The sequence below is a fragment of the Diabrotica virgifera genome, chromosome 5 (genome assembly GCF_917563875.1).
Source record: "Diabrotica virgifera virgifera chromosome 5, PGI_DIABVI_V3a".
NCBI classification, from domain to species: domain Eukaryota; kingdom Metazoa; phylum Arthropoda; class Insecta; order Coleoptera; family Chrysomelidae; genus Diabrotica; species Diabrotica virgifera.
The window spans coordinates 88,813,966-88,834,110 of NC_065447.1; the positions used below are offsets into that span (position 1 = coordinate 88,813,966).

The 20,145-nt window shown below is 34.1% G+C and overlaps 1 protein-coding gene across 1 annotated transcript in view; it reads left to right on the forward strand.

The window, feature by feature from the left end:
• Nucleotides 1-20,145, forward strand: part of LOC114326855 (alpha-N-acetylgalactosaminidase) — a 362,570-nt gene that overhangs the window by 137,417 nt on the left and 205,008 nt on the right. The window contains exons 4-5 of the mRNA XM_028275311.2: nt 10,836-11,025; nt 19,250-19,491. Coding sequence (XP_028131112.1) covers nt 10,836-11,025; nt 19,250-19,491 — 432 coding nt within the window. The remainder of the gene's footprint in view (nt 1-10,835; nt 11,026-19,249; nt 19,492-20,145) is intronic.

Consider the following 20,145-nt stretch of genomic DNA (forward strand, 5'->3'; position numbering starts at 1 on the left):
AAACGTTATTCATGTGCACTTTAGATTTTTCATGAGATTTCAATTTCTCCCATATATGTACAAGATCATCGGTGCCTTTGTTTGACCAAGTCTCGTCACCTCCAAACAAAACGCATACAAAACAGAACAGTTTATTAGTTTGTTCGCAACCACACAACCAGCTATTTTTATCATAAATAGTTTTATTAAACTTACTACAGCGAAGTTTTTGTCCATTTCTACTTTGTTTTTCAATTTTTAAATCGGTAAAGGCCGACCGAGTTCTTTAATTTATAGTTTTTTTTCTAACGAAAAACCACCAAAAGAGTTTTTTAATATACTAATTTGATTCATTGTCAAAAAATAAATTAAACGTAGAAAATAATCAAAATATTATTTTTATACCTACGACACCCACGACCACAACGCACTAATAATTACAAATTAAAAAATATAGTAGAGTATAAACACAAATATAAAATACAGTAGTAGATAATAAACACAATAGCGTCAAGCGAACGCGTAAAGAGACTAGAAATAGATCTAAAACATTGTATCTTAAGATCCACTAACTTTCTTTTCGAGATTTCGAGCCAGGCACGGAGAGTCCAATTTAAACGTATATTAAAAGTGCAATACCGCTCTATCTCTGTCACTTACACAGGATGCTCATACAATCTTTCTCTTTTCTACCGAGACACTATGCCGTTCGGCACTGGGATTTTTGTGATCTTCATCCCTTATCCGATCAGCTGTGGGTGGCCAGAGTCGGTAGATTTGCATTACGCTACACAGTTGCCAAATTTGATATAATTTATGAAAATAAAGAGAAATAATCAGAAAATTAACAGGCATTAAGATGTTTTTAAGATAAAAAATATGTTTCTGCATAGTTAGCAAGGTAGTGCCATGGCTCTATGGCACTACCTCACCGGCCGCCACTGGTGTACACTTCGAAGTGCAGTAAGTGAGTATTTAATAATAATACTTCACCAGTGAAGGCGACCCAGGTAATTGCATAATTACAAGAGCGCTATTAGAGGATTGTCGCCCGTCGCCTCCTTATGACGCAGTCTGCAGTCTCAGGAGCTTACCGTCCATACTATGAGATCGGTAGTTATATGTGACGACCATATTTAGGCCGGCGACGTGTAATGCCAGAGAGGGATGGTTGATTCATTGTTCTGAGTGCTTTGCAGAATCGGTAGAAGACAGGAGTTGAGCTTCAATAATCCTTGAGGAATGTTCAAGGTGTCACCCTCACTCAGTGAATAGTTAGGAAAATACTTAAATCTACCACTTTGACTCCCAGACAAGCTACCACAGGGCCCAAATTGAACGCACCTCAGAAACAAGCTCGACTTCTCAGATTTATGTCATTCTGATATAAAATTACACCGGAAATTTGACGCTATTGTAATTTCTATTACCACGTTTTTACTTTTGCCCAAATATGATCCTCATCGTCGCGCGTCGTGTGCAGCTAAGTGTCCACCCTTTTAACGTGAGGGCTCTGTAATCAAATTGGAGCACATTATTTAGCAGTTGAAAAAACAAGCTGTAGTACCGAAGGGCTTTTATATGTTGTTTCTTGTAGTCAGCGTTTAGGCAGTTTTTGACAAATGCTCTTTAAAAGATAATATTCTTTTGGGTAACAGTAGCATTCTTGAAGTGTTTGTTGAGTTCCTTTCTGGAAAGTTTATTTTTCAGATAGAAGAGCCTAACCTCTGTTTTGGAAATATTTGGTTATAGTCTCATTGCGGAAATATTTATTCTGGACTGGCGATATAATAATTGTCCTATCTCACTCTAAACCACGAGAAATTATTGTGACATGATGCCTAATAGCGTGTTTTCTGAATCACATTTTCTGATAAGATAATGTGTAGTGCATAATAAAAAAAAATGAAGTGTTTTATCCACTTCCATAACGTATACATAACTAAGTTCATTAAAATATTCTTAATAAAAATCCTGAATAATATATTATATTTGCAAACAACCTTCCCTAGTGACAGTGATCAGTGAACAACTCGAAGTGATTTGACAAATAAAATTTGTCAAATGTCTAAATTGTTAACGACCGTAATTTAAATTTAAATTCTACAACCTAATCCATTAGTATTTATCTTATTATTGACCCGATGTTTAACCTATGTTTTGTTATATCAAAAGAAGCATAAATTGTATAATAATATAATAACAGACCTGGATCCCGCGTACCAAAAAAAAGTTGATTAATAGCCAGCTGAAAATTTGTTAATAGCTTAACGGTGTCTAGTCGGACAAACTTTGATGTATGGGAACACTGGAACAGGGGAAGTTTTAATTGTGGAACAGGTTAAAAATTTGGAACGTCAGATTACGAAAACATTCCATGTATTTTGTCAGACAGAACTTCCAATTGATTTGATACCATTTCATTAAACTCTCATGCAAAAATCAGACTGGTGTTTATCACCAACTGGGCATTTTAATGAGTGGAATACGAAGAACATGTTAAATGACAGGAATCATGTCGGTTAGTAATAGCAGTCGGATTTTGGCATGAGAGTTTAATGAAAGGGTAACAAATCAATTGGATGTTTTGTCCGACAAAATACATGGGACGTTTTCGTAATCTAACGTTCCAAATTTTTAAATTGTTCCCGAATTAAAACTTCCCCTGTCCCAGTGTTCCCGTACATCAAAGTTTGTCCGACTAGATACCGTTAAGCTATTAACAAATTTTCAGCTTGCTATTAATCAACTTTTTTTGGTACGCGGGATCCAGGCCTATAATATTTATGATAATCTTTCAACTATTGTAACTTTTTTTTCTAAAATAACGTAATCTTAAAAAAAATCAATCGTATGACAGATACTCTCTCATACGCCCGATTTTTATTTATATATACAAATTTTCTATCGTCCCTATCTTATAGACTTTAATAATAGATATTAATTATTCATCATCATCAATGGTGCTACAGCCCTATGAAAGAGCCTCGACATTCCCAAGTCTATTACGCCAGTCAGTCCTATCCATTGCCAACCGTTGCCAGTTTGCTGCGCCTATTTTTCTTCCATCCTCATCTACACCATCCTTCCATCTAGGTTTTGGCCTACCCCTATTTCTACTTCCCACAGGTTGTGACATAAGGATTCTTCTAGCAGGGTTGTTATGCTGTGATCTTGCTAGATGTCCCGCCCATCTTAGTCTTCCTATTCTTATAAGAGATACTACGTCTTTACCACCAAATATATGTTTATATCTATGGTATACCTCGTAGTTGTACCTCCTCCTCCAAATACCATTTTCACAGATGCCACCGAATATTCCTCTCAGGATCCTTCGTTCAAATATAAGCAGAAGGTTTTTGTCCCACTAAGTTTTAAACCTTTTTCCTCCAGAGCTTGTCTCCACTGTTCCAGTTTTTGTTCTAAGTCTCTTTCACTATTTCCTATTAACACTACATCATCAGCATGCATTAGGCACCATGGAATGCTACCCTGTAGTTTCGCTGTGATCTGGTCCAAAACTAATGAGAATAAATAAGGACTAAGCACCGAGCCTTGGTGCAATCCTACTTTTACCTGAAATTAATCAGTCTCTCCGACACTTGTCCTAACACTAGTCGTTACTCCCTTATACATATCTCTCACAATATTTACATATTCGCCTGGGACTCCTTTCTTATTGAGTGCCCACCACAGAATCCCTCGAGGAGCTCTATCATATGCTTTCTCAAGATCAATGAATACCATATGAGCGTTGGTCTCTTTATTCCTGTATTTTTCCATCAGTTGCCTTACAATAAAAATTGCATCTGTTGTTGATCTGCCCTGCATAAAGCCAAATTGATTATCGGATATTTCGGGTTCTTCACGTATCTCATATCTTGTATCCGTCTATCCATCCATATTTTCATCGTGTGGCTAAGTAGTTTTATAGCCCTGTAGTTTGTACATTGTTGTATGTCTCCCTTGTTTTTGTAGAGAAGTACTAATATACTGCTTCTCCATTCGTCTGGCATTTGTCTAACTTTTATAATTCTATTAAATATATCTGCTAGCCAACTTATTCCTATTTCTCTTAATGCTCTCCATACTTCCCCAGGAATATCGTCTGGTCCGACTGCTTTTCCTTTCTTTATTTTTTGAAGCGCTTGAGCTACTTCCTCGTTTGTTATTCTGGTAATCATTGCTGTTACTGTCTCCGTTAACTCCACAGGCTGTCTGTCAAATTCTTCATTTAATAAACTGTCAAAATACTTTCTCCATCTCTTTCTGATATCCTTTTCGTGAATTAGTATTTGATTATTTTCATCTCGGATACATCTAATCTGATTACAATCTCTTGCGTTCTTTGCTCTCTGGTTGGCTATTTTATATATCTTTGCTTCGCCTTCCCTGGTATCAAGTTGATCGTATAGGTTTGAATACGCTTCTGCTTTAGCTTTTGCTACTACTACTTTCGCTTCCTTTTTGGCGACCATATAGTTTTGAAGATCTATGTCCGATCTGGTTTCTTGTCACTTTTTATATAATTTGCCCTTCTCTGTTATTTTTCCTTGTACTTCATTTGACCACCACCAAGTCTCTTTATCCTCAGACTTCTTTCCTGACGTTTTCCCAAGTATTTCAATAGCCGTATCTCTAATAATATTGGCCATTTTTCTCCAAATTGTGTTAGGGCTTCCTTTCATGTTCCAACATATTTTTTCTACTATTCTTTCCCTGAATAGACCTTCTTTCTCATCTTTTAGCATCCATTACTTGATTTTTTTGTGGTCCTCTCCGATATTTTTGTTTAGTTTCGCTTTTTACTTCGATGTCCAGAACAAGCAGCTTATGTTGTTGGCTTACTGTCTCACTAACTATTACTTTGCAGTCCTTGCAATATTAATTATAGTTAATTAATTATAGAAATATATTAATTTCTTGATTTTTCAAAACATGCTCCAATAAAAAAATACAAATATTTATAATAGGTTTGGATCCCGCGTATAAAAAAAAGTTGATTGAGAAATAGCTGAAAATTTGTTAAAAGCTTAAGGGTGTCTAGTCGGATAATCTTTGATATATGGGAACACTGGAACAGGGGCAGTTTTAATTGTGGAACAGGTTAAAAATTTGGAACGGTGAGACCACGAAAACGGCACATTTATTTTGTCCGACAGAATAGACTTAAACTCTCCGAACAGAGATTAAACCCTCATGCAGAAATCAGATTGCTATTTATCACCAAATGGGCGTTTTAATGAGTGGAACATGTAGAATATTTCAAATAACAGGAATTATGACAGGTGATAAATAGCAGTCTGATTTTTGCATGAGAGTTTAATCTGTGTTCGGAGAGTTTAAGTCTATTCTGTCGGACAAAATAAATGTGCCGTTTTCGTGGTCTCACCGTTCCAAATTTTTAACCTGTTCCACAATTAAAACTGCCCCTGTTCCAGTATTCCCATATATCAAAGATTATCCGACTAGACACCCTTAAGCTATTAACAAATTTTCAGCTTGCTATTAATCAACTTTTTTTTCATACGCGGGATCCAGACCTATAAAGCTAAATACAAAGTCTGTTCTACTTCATTACAATCTCAAATAGTTGTGATTAGTAATCATTATAATCATTATCATATTAAATATAAGGTTCATGTAATTAGAAATTATTATCATTATTAGAAATCACTATCATATTAAATCGAAGGTTCATTTAATGAAATTGAAAACGATTAATAAGCATTAACCATTATGCAATAAAATTGACCTGTGAGCAATTTGGTATGAAAATAAACATTAAATCTCTGGATGGAACGCCGCCCGAGAACTTTATCGTACCGATCTCAGGGCCGTGCGGTGCTATGATGCGGTAAGGCAGTCGCATCAGGCGGCATCGCAAGGGGGCAGCATAATCAGTAAAATGAAAATAATCAAAATAATCATAGGAAAAAGAAAGGGTGTGCAAAATAGAATATTTGAAAAATATCCGATGGTGTGTGTCACTCTAGTTTAAGGCTAAGGCCAGGCAAGCGATAATTTATGTCGCCGTAAGAGCAGTAAAATGAAGCGCGAAAAGTAAGTCCTATCCTATGTTGCTATGTTGCTGCGCGATATTTTACAGCTCGTCTGGCTATCCACTACTCTCACCGGACCCATTTTGGCGCTTCATTTTACTGCTCTTACGGCAAATTATCGCTTGTCTGACGTTAGGCTAAAGAGTGCCTCATGCTACTCTGTAAACTTAGTTTTAAAGTGAAATCGTCTTCTTCTACAGAAACAATAACCTTTTTTGTGTTATACAAGAGCTGTACACTTTTTTTTCTGGTTCTACAAAGCGTTGCGAAGCTCTGAGAAAACATGTTTCACAACTAACTTTTAAACCGTTAAGCGATACTAGTAGATGGTCAAGTCGAATAGATGCATTGAAACCTTTAAGATTTCAATTTTGTGAAATATATGATGCCTTATTCGAAATAATAGAAGAAGTCAACCAAGATACAGAAACTAAAATCAAAGCACGAGGATTAGCAAAGAATATTAAAAATTATAAATTTATATGCGGTGTAGTTTTTTGGCATGATATTTTATTTCATATAAATTCGGTCTCAGTCTCGAAGATGTTGCAACATGTAGCTATAAATTTGTCAGATTGTGCAAAAAGGTTGTCAGAAACAATAAAAACAATTAAAAGTTACAGACAATCTGGCTATGACCAAACGAAAATTACTGCTAATGAAATTGCAGAAAATCTTGATATAAGCTCCGAATTTCCAGCGAAAAATGAAATTCGAGCTAGGAGAAAAAAGCGTCAATTTGATGACGAAAAATCTATGGATGAGCTCTTAACAAAAAAAGATAAATTTAAAATAATTTTTTTCATCTATATTTTAGACATTGTCATTAATTCTTTGATCGTTCGATTTTCGCTTCTAGAAATTCATAAATAAATAAATTTTTGATGATATTTTTAAATTGGGGGAAATAAATGATAAAACACTAAAAAAATATTGTATGAATCTTCATTCAATACTTTCAATAGAAAAAGAATCGGATATACATGCAAATGATCTTCTAGAATTTAGAAGAATTATGTGATATATCCCAAATGATAACATAGTCCATGAAAACTTTAGAAGTTTTGAACTATTTCTGTACACCCAAATGTAGTTGTATCGTTAAAAATTTTATGAACACTCCCTGTCTAGGTAGTGAGTGGGGAAAGAAGTTTTTCAAAATTAAAAATTATTAAAAACTCATTAGCACTCATTTCAATGGAGTCCTCACTGACTGCTACTTTAGACTACTCCAATCTGATTGACGAATTTGCGAAAATTAAAGTCAGAAGGGTAAAATTGTAATTTCTGTAAATGTTATTTAATGTTAATACGTATTTCATTTAATTTAAATTATGTTTTGTTTTGAAATAAAAGTGTGTTCATTTTGTGCAGTTGCATTTAATAAAAATAAAGGTTAAGTTATATTTGAGGGGCGGCATTTCGAATACTAGCATCATACGGCTCTGACCGATATATTATCGTTTTCCTCCTAGATAATGGCATTCTATAAAAAATAACAAAGTTGCTCGTTATTTTGATATTATAGAGACACCATGTATACTTGAAAATATTTTACGGTTATTATTATCGCGTTAATTTTAAATCGCGTATAACTCGACAACAATCAATTTTAGAGAAAAATAAATAAATAAATAAATAATAAATAAATAGTTTATTTACGGTTACACCAATTACAACTCAACTTACAACAAAAATCACAATTTTTGCTCCGAATGATCCAAATGATCTAAAAAAAAATTTGTTCGAAGTAAAAAATTGTTTTTGTGAATTTGTTTAAAAAAAATTGTTTAACAAATTTTTCGACCACTGTACCGACTGACACCCTGTGGATTTAGTATAAGGCCCTCTTTTTGATCAAGTTTGTGCAAAAAAAATCGAATCGGAATACTTCACCTAACGGTGGCGACAATACAGCCTGGACTATATTATGTTGATAGTAATTAAACTTCACTTTTTACTATTTTTTGTTATAAAACAATCGATCTCTCAACCATTAAATTACTTAATACACCTAAGGTGCAAATTAATGTGGACTCAATTAGAAGATCAAGGTCAAACTCATTTTACTTTTCATATCTTTAAGAAGAATCTAAAGTCAATTGTTTCTTGAAACAAAATATGAATATGTATGTTATTATGCTAATGGGTTTCTTAAATTTATTCTACGCAAAACGTTACTTAAAAACTGCTTTTAAAAATATGTTACTCAATTAAATAAACAAAGGAACGTGGTTTGTTTGAGACTACAGACACTCCTAAAAAATAATGGAGCTTTGCAATGGTAACAAAAGAAAAATGGATATTAAATTTAACGAAAACTATTTCTTGTAGATGTTATGAATAAAACATTTTATTCTTGATTTTAGTCCATTTGCCTATTTTATCTTCATACATCTGTCGTTTTCGTGCATACGCTATCTTCATCGAACACATTTAACCCATTCGTGAACACGACTGCATATGCAGACACTTACAAAGGTCATGACCATGTTCATGAATGAATGACGTGTCCGTGAATTAACTATGTAATATATCTTTCACCTTGCATATGTTTAAATATTGTATTTATATGGGATGAAACTACAATTATTGATTGTAATAAAAACTATATTTTCCATTTGTTTTTACGTTTCGACCACCAATCCGAAATGGTTTTCAAAAAAGATTGTTATTAACCAAAGAGGTATTTTAGCCTGTATAGTTGTTCATTAATTCGCAGGAAAATGGACAGGGAACTTGGCAATTGGACAGACTCGGTCTCGTCTCGATCTTGTAGGCAAATAGCTATGTTTTGAGTCGAAAGTTTTGAGTGATGTTGTACTCTCGGCTTGATATCCAATCCTTGTTTTTATGAATTATGTAGTTAGTTGTAGATAGTGTATCTGTGATCTTCTATTATTCCATTAATCTTGGTATATTCTTGTTGCTGACTTCTTCTTTTAATATTGATAACCAGAGTCTGCTACATTCTATTGATGGGTTTGCTACACATTTTTCTTCATGCAGTTGAGGGCTGCTTCTTTGGTTTTTCTCTTTTTGTAGTCTGTTTCGTTCATTACTATTAATGCATCTTTTGCTTTTCATTGTAATCTGCATCTGCGTTCGTTGTCTCAGGCATATTTGTATATCTGGAATTTGTCGAAGTCTCTGTTTTTGTTATATAAGTCATGCTCGTTTATCCTAAAACTTAGTGGTCTTGAGAACAAATTGGTTCGCCCAATGATTGATGTCGAACGTGGAAGTAACTAGAAGGATAGGAAATCAACCGGAAAAGACGAAAACTTGAGTACTTGGGACATGTGATAAGAGGGCAAAAATGCTCATTATTACAACTTATTATGCAAGGCAAAATCCGAGGAAAGCGAAATGTGGGAAGACGAAGAACATTCTGGCTTAAGAACTTACGGCAATCGGCAATCAACAATCAACAATCGGCAATCAACAATCAATTAAGCGGCAATCAACAGGGTCCGCATTACCATGATGATTTCCAACCTTCGATAGAAGATGGAACTTAAGAAGAAGAACGATTGGTTAGATAGAAAAGAAGAATGTGTTTACTTCACAACACAACGGAAATATTCTTATACATATACAAGTAAAACTTGGGTTATCCCGAAATTATTTTAAGGAAAATGAAATTCCTCGGAAGGGAAAATTTCCCAATTTGATCATGCTGCGGCAATTCTTGTGGTAAAGATGGCACGGAGCTAAAAGGAGGCTACTAGAAGATGATGAACAATGATATCGGTAACAATAGTGAAAAAACAGGAAATTATTAGGTAAAGTTTTCAATCCTAATAGCGACATTAATAATTTTGAAAAAATATTAAAAAATATTACTAAAAGATTTTTAAACTGAATACTGTATCCTCACTACAGCATCTATTTTGCTTGAATATTGTAGAAGCCTTGGAGGTGTCACCAGGGAAATGGACCAATAAATTTTCTATTTAAAAATTTTTTAGTAATATTTTTAATATTTTTCAATATTATTAATGTCGCTATTAGGATTGAAAACTTTACCTTTCAATTACCAGATGACGCTAGTCACCTAATCCATTCACGTCAGTTGCGGTGTGGGGGATGAACTCTCGTTGTTGGTCACTTAGAGTATGGAGCCGCAGGCCTACGTCTCTCCGATGAGACTCCAATAAGAGCCGAAAATCGTCGATTCAGAGTGCTGGACTGCACTCCGTATTCTAAGTGAAAAATAAGATTGTTTTGCCTTCGCATTGCAACTGAATAAAAATGGTATATATTTTTATTTTTATATTAGTGTTACTCCTATAGAGTAACTAGGTCCATTTTCCGTTGGATCTTTACCAAGCTGCAGACGGGGGTTGTGAATTGCATAGTGTAGAATTCCTTCCCTTTTGTCTTCACTGCAGCATCCATTTTGCTTGCATATTGTAGAAGCCTTGGAGGTGTCACCAGGGAAATGGACCAATAAGTTTTCAATTTAAAAATCTTTTAGTAAAATTTTTAATATTTTTCAATATTATTAATGTCGCTATTAGGATTGAAAACTTTACCTTTCAATTGCCAGATGATGCTAGTCACCTAATGCATTCACGTCAGTTGCGGTGTGGTGGATGAACTCTCGTTGATGGTCACTTATGGAGCAGCAGGCCTACGTCTCTCCGATGAGACTCCAATAAGACTTCGCATTGCCACTGAACAAAAAATGGTATACATTTTTATTTTTATAGGAAATTATTATTTTAATACTATCTAACTATAATTTTGGTTAAACTGACATAAAATAGTTTAATTCTTTTTTTGTTACAGGTTCATTCCAAAGGTCTTAAGTTCGGTATCTACGAGGATTACGGTAATTACACTTGCGCTGGTTATCCCGGTGTTTTAGGTAGTCTTCAAAGAGATGCAGAAACATTTGCGTCATGGGATGTAGACTACGTGAAACTAGATGGATGTTACGCCCATCCAAGAGATATGGACAGGGGATATCCAGAATTCGGTACGGCAATAAAATATGTACTTTTTCAATAGTAAACTAAATTTGTAATTAAGAAATTTTAATATAATATACAGTGCGTCCATAAAGTTACGCATAAATTCATTATTTCGTAAACCGGCGACTTTAAGGAAAACTCCCGACACAGGTCGATTTTTATTTTTAATTTCCGATTTTTTGGCATATCCATCATACTAGTGACGTCATCCATCTGGGCGTGATGACGTAATCGATGATTTTTTAAATGAGAATAGGGGTCAAGTGATAGCTCATTTGAAAGGGTATTAAATTCTCTATTCCATAATATAAACATTAACATAATTATTTATACAAGGTGTTCAAAAAAACATTTTATTAATTAAAATAATTGAGACAAAAAGAAAAATGTATATAATTTATCTAATTCAAAATACGTTTTAATGTTGTCAGAAAACAGGAAAAAATGTTTATTTTACAAATAAATATTGTTTTTCGCTTAAATTCAATGTTAAAGCTTCCACCCACCTGCCTCTTGAAAATTTCGTTTAAGCGAAAATCAATGTTTATTTGTGAAATAAATTTTTTTTTCTATTTTCTGACAGTAGTAAAACGCATTTTGAATTAAATAAATTACATATATTCTTCTTTTTGTCTCAATTATTTTAATTTAAAAAATGTTTTTTTGAACACCCTGTATAAATAATTAGGTTAATGTTTACATTGGTGAATAGAGAATTGAATACCCTTTCAAATGAGCTATCACATGACCCCTATTCTCATTTAAAAAAATCATCGATTACGTCATCACGCCCAGACGGATGACGTCACTAGTATGATATATATTCCAAAAAATCGTAATTTAAAAATAAAAATCGACCTGTTTCGGGATTTTTTGTTGAAGTCGCCGGTTTACGAAATAACGAATTTATGCGTTACTTTATGGACGCACTGTATAATTATTATACAGTACGTAAATCGTACAGCTGGACATAGGGAACATACATTGAAATCATTGTGGCAGCTGCGCTAACTTGTGTTAGTTGAAGCTTCTGTTCGAGTACGAGTTTTGGTGCAATAGAGCTGTAGAACGAATAGAATGAGTGAATTTGGAAGCAACGCTGTCCATAAATAAATCAAAAACGAAGGATATAATTCATTAGTTAATAATTTTACTTTAATTTTTAAAATGTTTCTAAAGTAATTTCAAAATTAAACAGACACAATTTTCTCATTCCCTCAGGCCAAGTCATTGTCATGTTTTGACGTTTATTTGTGTCAGCCGAAATGAATTGTAAATTTTGAGGTTTTGCCCCTTAATACTAGGTTTGTTCTAGCAAACAGTCAAACTAGTCAGAAACCATCAGCAAATAGTTGGTCAGTGAGAGAACATAATACAGTCACCAGTGCTATCCCATCTACTCGCGCTGGTCCGCTATTCGCTGATGGTTTCAAACCGTTTGAAACTGATGCTAGAACAAACCTACTAACAACCATATTGTCACCGACATCTACCAGAACAACACTATAAAAGTAAAAGTAGAAGATGAAATAACCTACCCAATTGAAGCCGGCAATGGGATAAGACGGGGATTCCTTGAGTCCTTTATTGTTCAACCTGATCATGGATGAAATAAAAAAAAAATAAGAACTAAAAAAGGGTACCAAATGGGAGAAAAACAACTTAAAATAATCTGCTATGCAGACGATGCAATACTAATCTCTCAAAGTGAAGATGATTTACAACGTATGCTGCACCAATTTAACATAACCGCCAGAAAATTTAACATGTTAATTTCCCCAAAAAAAAGACAAGATTCATGGTTACAACAGCAAATCTAATAATATGTAAATTGGAGCTAGAGGGTCAGATAATAGAACAAGTTATGGAGTTTAAGTATCTAGGCATCACACTATCTAGCTACGGAAGGCTCGAAACAGAAGTGGAAGATCAAGTGAATAGAGTAAACAAAGACACAGGTTGCCTGAATGACACAATATTCAGGGTGTCCAGAAACTCTACCGACAAACGAAGACAGGAGATTCCTCAGATAATTTTAAGACAATTTAACTCAATTCACCTAGTCCGAAAATGCTTCCTAAGGGAGCTAAAGCTATTTGAATATGGCCTCTGGTAATTAGTTTTTCTTAAATACCTCCGAACGCTTTTATATAGAAAAACAAAAATTGGTATGCGTATTTATCTTCCAGAGATAAATCGATTTCATCTATTGCAAATTTCTAGTACCGGTCATAGGCGTCCGTTTTGAGTAGAGCAACGGTTACTTTATCTCATAACTTTTTGTATTTAATTTTTAAGCACTTTTGACTCTGGATTATTAAATTGTGAGGTATTTTAATACCAAAAGGTACTCTTATTTTAAGTAGATAGGGTACACCGTTTTCTAGAAAAATTGAAAATTTTTCGTTTTTTGAATTCCAAAAAAAAATAAAAAAATCTATTTACGAAAACGAAAACTTGTACGTCTAATTATATTCCAAAGATGAATCGATTTCATTAATTGCGATTTTCTAGTACCGGTCATATGCGTCGGTTTGGGGTAGGTCAACGGTTATTTTATAGCATAACTTTTTTTGTCTTTCATTATTAAGCATTTTTGACAGTAGATTATTAAATTACGAGGTATTCTAGTACTTAAAGTTACTTTCGCCTTAAGTTGGTAAAATACACCGTTTTTTTGAAAAAAATTTTCTTTTCAAATTCAAGAGACGAAAAATTTTCAAATCGATTTTTCTAGAAAACGCTGTATTCTACTGACTTAAAGTAAGAATACCTTTTAGTACTAGAATGCCTCAGAATTTAATAATCCAGAGTCAAACATGCTTAAAATTAAAAAAAAAGTTATGCGATAAAATATCCGTTACCCTACCCAAACGGACGCCTATGACTGGTACTAGAAATTCGCAATGGATGGAATCGCTTTATGTCAGGAAGATAAATACGCGTATCAATTTTCGTTTTTCTAACTAGAGGCGTTCTGGAGGTATTTAAGAAAAACTAATTACAAGACGCCATCTTCAAAGAGCTATAGCTCCCTTAGGAAGCATTTTCGGACTAGGTGAATTTGGTTAAATTGTCTTAAAATTTTCTGAGGTATCTTCTGTCTTCGTTTGTCGGTAGAGTTTTTGGACACCCTGTATAGAAATAAACATATCGGAAAAGAAATGAAAGGCAGAATTTACAAAACAGTCATCAAACCAATATTGACAAACGCGGCTGAAACACGACCCGACATAGAGAGGACAAAAATATTGCTCGAAACAGCAGAGATGAAAACCCTCCGAAAAATCAATGGTAAGACTCTATGGGAAAGAGCTAGAAGTACAGAGATATACGACGGAGATGCAAGGTGGACAACATTAATAATTGGGTAAGAAACAGAAGAATAGAATGGAATGACCACATAAGTCGAATGACAAGAAATAGAGTAGTAAGGACAGCGGAGACGGTTTCCCACATAGATATAATAACCTGTAGATTAGGCTAGCTATGGGCCGCTCTGTGCATCGAGGTGTAACGCCAATATCAAGCACGCGCATTGGTCAATATTCATTTTGAGTGGTCTAGCCATCTTTGTCCGTCATATGAGCGGTATCGCTTAGTAAAAAGAGATAGACAGACCACATATCGACTGCCGCGCGTTACGATTTTTTGCTAAATATGTCTACGGTTAACATGTCTCTGGTTCCCCAATAGGAAGACGATTAGTGGGAAGACCACGAAAACGATGGAACGACAACTTACTAGAGGCACATTGAAAACACATGCAGAGTCATGTCTATACAAAAAGAAGAAGAATAAGAAGAACATATTGTCACCGAGAAACCGCAGTTGCCATAATTTACTCAATGTATACTCCCCATGTCCAGCCGAACAATTAGGCATTCCAATGAACTGTCAGAATGGCCGACGGAGGGCAAATGTCATATTGTATCTAATGTTTACATCGACATTAATTTGTAAAGAAGAGCCTGTTTGGTTGTTATTTTTTGTTAAGTGTGTAGCGAAATCTGCGAAATTGTGATAGCAAATTAAATATGAAGTGGTTTATCGCCTACAGAACTGAATTGTCCCATAGTAGTTACCAGTTTGTGTCAATAACTACTATGGGAGAATTCAGTTCTTTAGGCGATAAACTATTGTATATTTAATTTGTTATCACAATTTCGCTGCTCAATTAACAATAAAAAACAAAACCACTCAGGATATTCTTTACAAAAACTGATGTAAAGATTATATTATGACATTTTTGCCCTCCTTCGGCCATATTATATCACGTGATTTGGAATGGTATATTTACATACTGTGTGATATACCTACGTCAACTACTTATTGATGATGAAATTGATTATTTGTTTTTTGATATTTAAAGGACTGTATTGAATAATTGTTAGCTGTTTATTCCTAAACTACTGTTTCTGACTTAAACCATTTAAACCGCAACTTATTGAAATATAATTGATGGATTCGACCGTTACTTGATGGAAGTTCATTTTATCTAGGGGTCGACAAGACAAGAATTCTTGTCTTGATAACAACTTCTTGTCTTGTCTTGAGAAAAAATCAAGAAAATTTGAAAACTCTTGTCTTGAGGTTTTCTTGATATCTTATATCATGTCTTGACTCAAGAAATTTCAAGATCTTGAAATTTCTTGATTACTCGGTCCGGTGATTCCCCGGTGACCTTTTTACTGCGTTGCGTGCTAACACGGCCTAATAAGTCCCAGAATGATCTACAGAATCCAATACCAAAGCCAGTACTTAGTTCTAAAAAAAAATAACAAATTTGATTTAGATATTGCTTACCTATTTAAGAAAGCTGATAATGATAATTTACAATCTTGGAAGTATAAAATTGAAAAATACTAAAATAAGCATATATAGGTTAGAAGATTCTGAGAAAATACTTGATTGGTGAAGAAGACACGAAAATGTCTACCCGTCATTATCGAAAATGGCCAAGGATTTTCTCGGAACGCAAGCAACATCTGTACATGCGGAAAGGCTATTTGCAAGATCAGCTTTAACAACAAAGCCAAGAATTCGGCTAGGCGTTGACTTCATAAGAAGTGTTATCCTTATCTGCCTTAATTCATAGATTATCAATTCCGATTTAAAAATGTGCTAAATTTGTTATTAAAATAAAATTCAGTTTGCAATTTTATTTTCAACAGGATTAGGCATCATTTATTATTTTTAATTTACATTTCTGTAAATCGTTTTAGCAAAAAAGTGTTCAATAAATTATGTTATGTTAAAATATGTTATCTTTTTCACAGATAAATATGTTTTAGAGCTTTCATTATTAGTCAAGATATTTCAAGATTTCTTGTTTTCTTGACAAGAAATCTTGGTATTGACATAAAATTTCTTGTCTTGTCTTGAAATTTAAAATTACTTCTTGTCTTGATCTTGTCTTGAATTCAAGACAAGATCAAGACAAGATCTTGAAATTTTCAAGAACTTGGCGACCCCTAATTTTATCCAACAATAAAACACTGAAAACGTTTGTTTTCTACACTTCACATACACACTTCACCTTCTAGTTCATAGTTCATAGCATTCTTTTAATGAAGAGTTTCAAATTCTGCATATTCAAAATAAAGGACTTAAGCTATCTTTATTAGAATCTATGGAAATTAATAAATTATCTCTTCATGAAATCTCTTCAGTTAAAGACTTTAAAAAGGCAAACACATAGTAAACTAAATCACTTGAGAAAGGCACTCTGCCGAAACAGCTGTAGTCACATAGTTATAATAAATTTTGTGGAAGTATAGAAAACAAACGTTTTCAGTGTTTTATTGTTAGATTATTGAAATATATTGTGTAGATACAACAAAAATACACTGTACTGAGTAATGCCTTTACTTGTATAATTTATTTGTGCACGCAGTGTACACGTATTGACAAAAAATATCTGGTGGTCTGAGTAGTAACCTCTTTTGCCGATTGGGCCGCTACCATCTCACAAAAAACATTAGTTATCGAAAGTCTAATCTTTTAAAGCATACCTGCGTGTCAAATTTACCGCGAGCCGTTCATTAATATATTTTTTACAGCTACATGACCTGTTTGGAAAAATGACGCATATGAAGAAAAACGATTTTCGATTTGTCATTAAACATTCTGAGATAAAAAACAGCAAAGGAAACAAAAGAAAAGCTGAATAAATATTATGGAACTAAGGCTTCTTCAAACTACACTGTCAAATTTTGGTTCCGTTAATTTCGTAATGACCGTATAACTACATTGAAAATGTGAAGAAAGTTCACAAAATTCGTCACAATCTGTCTGACTTTTGCCGTCGATTGGTAACCGTTGATGAAACCTTGATCCACTACTACATATAGTCCATCCGCTATAACTTTTCCGATGCTGTAAGATTCATTTTCAATAAAATTAAGTCAAAACATAAATTGAAACGAACGTCGTCGATGTGTGTATACATTTTGTATACTGTATACTATATAATACACACATCGGCGTACGTGTCACTTTCTGTTTTGACTTAATTTGATTGAAAATGAATCGTACCGCATGGGAAAAGTTATAGCGGATGGACTATATAAAATATATCAGAGTACAGAACAGAATGAAATCACGGAAGTGGACTGAAGCGACTATACTACTTCTTCCCGCAATTTTTCCATGAATTATGTTTCGTAGAAGTTGATATCTATCTCTATCAGTAATTATTTTTCTTTTCCTATTCTTCTGAGTACCTCTGAATCTGTTATTTTATCGGTCCAGGGTATGTTCCATAATATTCTATAAGCGCTTGGCTTGAATGCAGTGCGTATTCATGGTCTACATCTCCACACCATACTTATACATATTATAAAGATAGAATGATAGAACAATTTACTACACGTATTTATAGTTCTCAGTTCAAGTCTGGACTGGTTAGTATTCTTTTCATTTTCATACAGGTGCTTCTCGCTTTCTTAATTCTTATTGTGATTTTTCCTTCGTGTAATCGTTATTTTCATTCATGTATGTTCCCAGCATTCTTCTAAACCTTTTCAATCTGCTAATTGTTCATTTGAGGTTGATATTATTAATGTTGTTCTTCGATAAAACCATAAAGGACACCGCACACATTTATGGAAAATATAATGTCACTCAAATGAAATAAAATTTACATGAATAGATTTCTCCCGAATTTACGAACATTTTTTATCATTGCGCCAACTCTGTATTTTGATTAACAAGAGCGTAAATTAATTAAAATAAATCTAAAATCAAATATGAATTTACGTGTGTCAAAAAGAGAAAAAAGATCTTGTCATTCGCTTACTCCATAAATCTATCTGAGGGATTAAGGCAGAGGCTTACTCTTATCGTTTCCTATTATTATTGATAATAAAGTAGGTATAATGTGGTTAGTTGTACCGCCTCTAATCGGCTCAAGGTAGTGGTGAATAAACTGTATTCAATAGCCTCTCTAGACTAATATTATTTATGAATGCCAGTTTTATGGATTTCAAAATGCCATTTCGATAAACTTTAATTACAATTAACGCCCCAATTAAGCAAAATTCAGAGTTGGCGCAATGGTATCAAATTATTGAAATTTCAGGACGCATCTATTCATGTAAATTTTATTTCATTTGAGTGACATTATATTTTCCATAATACCGGATTTACACTCAGTCCTGTTGGACAGGGAATTGGCCAGGGAAGTGGGCAGCGTGAATGTATAAATAGCTTACTCGCGCTGCCGCTGCTCATGCTACTGCCCTTGCACGGCGCTCCCCAAAAAGTCGGTTTTTGGGACGGAAGTCAAAGGAGAGGCAGCGCGAATGCGAGTGAGTATTAGTCATGAGGACATTGCCTGCATTGGTGAGGACTGGTGTGAACACTTCACTCGCGTCGATATCGTATTTCGGGCAATATTTCCGACAGCGGCATTAGCAGTGGCAAAGGCTGAGTATAAATCTGGCATAAGACGTGTGCGGTTTCCTTTAATTTCCATTACATTGAGTATTCAGCGGTCATATTCTTCGCTTATTTCTACTATTTTTTTAATAGATTTTGTAAATCGTTTTGCAATGCAATTTGCTTTGCAATAACTTTCGTCATAAAATAACTCAAATTATCTAAATAAATTGGGTTCGAAGAGAAACAAGCAATTTTTATAATTTGTTTAAAAATTTATTCATTCACCATAATATTATATCGATACTTACTAAAAAAATCAAAACTAATACAGATTTAAATTTATAGGTTTTCACCTAAATAGAACTGGCCGGGCAATGATCTACTCATGCAGTTGGCCAGTATACCAAATATATGCGGGTATGTCTCCAAACTTCTCTGCAATCATTGAGCACTGCAACATGTGGCGAAATTTCGACGACATACAAGACTCGTGGACTAGTGTTGAAAGCATCATCGACTACTACGGCAATAACCAAGACGTCCTTATTGCCAACGCTGGTCCAGGACACTGGAATGATCCCGATATGGTAAGTCTCCTCGACAATTATAATAGTAGTATACGTCAAAAAGCATATTTTAAGTGTATTTAGATTCCATTCGCAAAATTTAAACTGTCGAACGTGAGTATTGGACCAAGATATGTAAGTCATTCTTTTTATACGCATTTCATGCCAGATACCAATTGGGAAGTAAAGTGAGGACCCATGCTGGCATATCGCTGATCATACATTATTTCAAAACAATACGAATGATTTAAAATCAAAGCTCCATAGATAAACGTCTTTCCATATTTTTCCATTAGGACTCCACAGTTGGCAGACGTGGAGCAGGGTTAATGAATACGTCATCAAATATATCTAAAGGGCTAGATAATGTCTTACTTCTATTAGATCCTTGATTTTGAAAACCTTAAAATATTGACGTAAATTGTATTTCTTTTGTCTTAATTTTAACATTTGCATAGATAGATTTAGAGATAATAAAAACCAAAATGTATTCATTGGTTCCAAATGCTGAAAACGTGGTCATGAAGTTGTGTTCATTACGAGGCACCAAGCCTTACTCCGATCAATGTATCGTACCCATGTATCCAATACCAGGGAAAAATATGCAATATTTTAAATACTGTCGGCAAACGTACAACAAACACTGAGCAAATACGAAGGGACGACAACAATAGA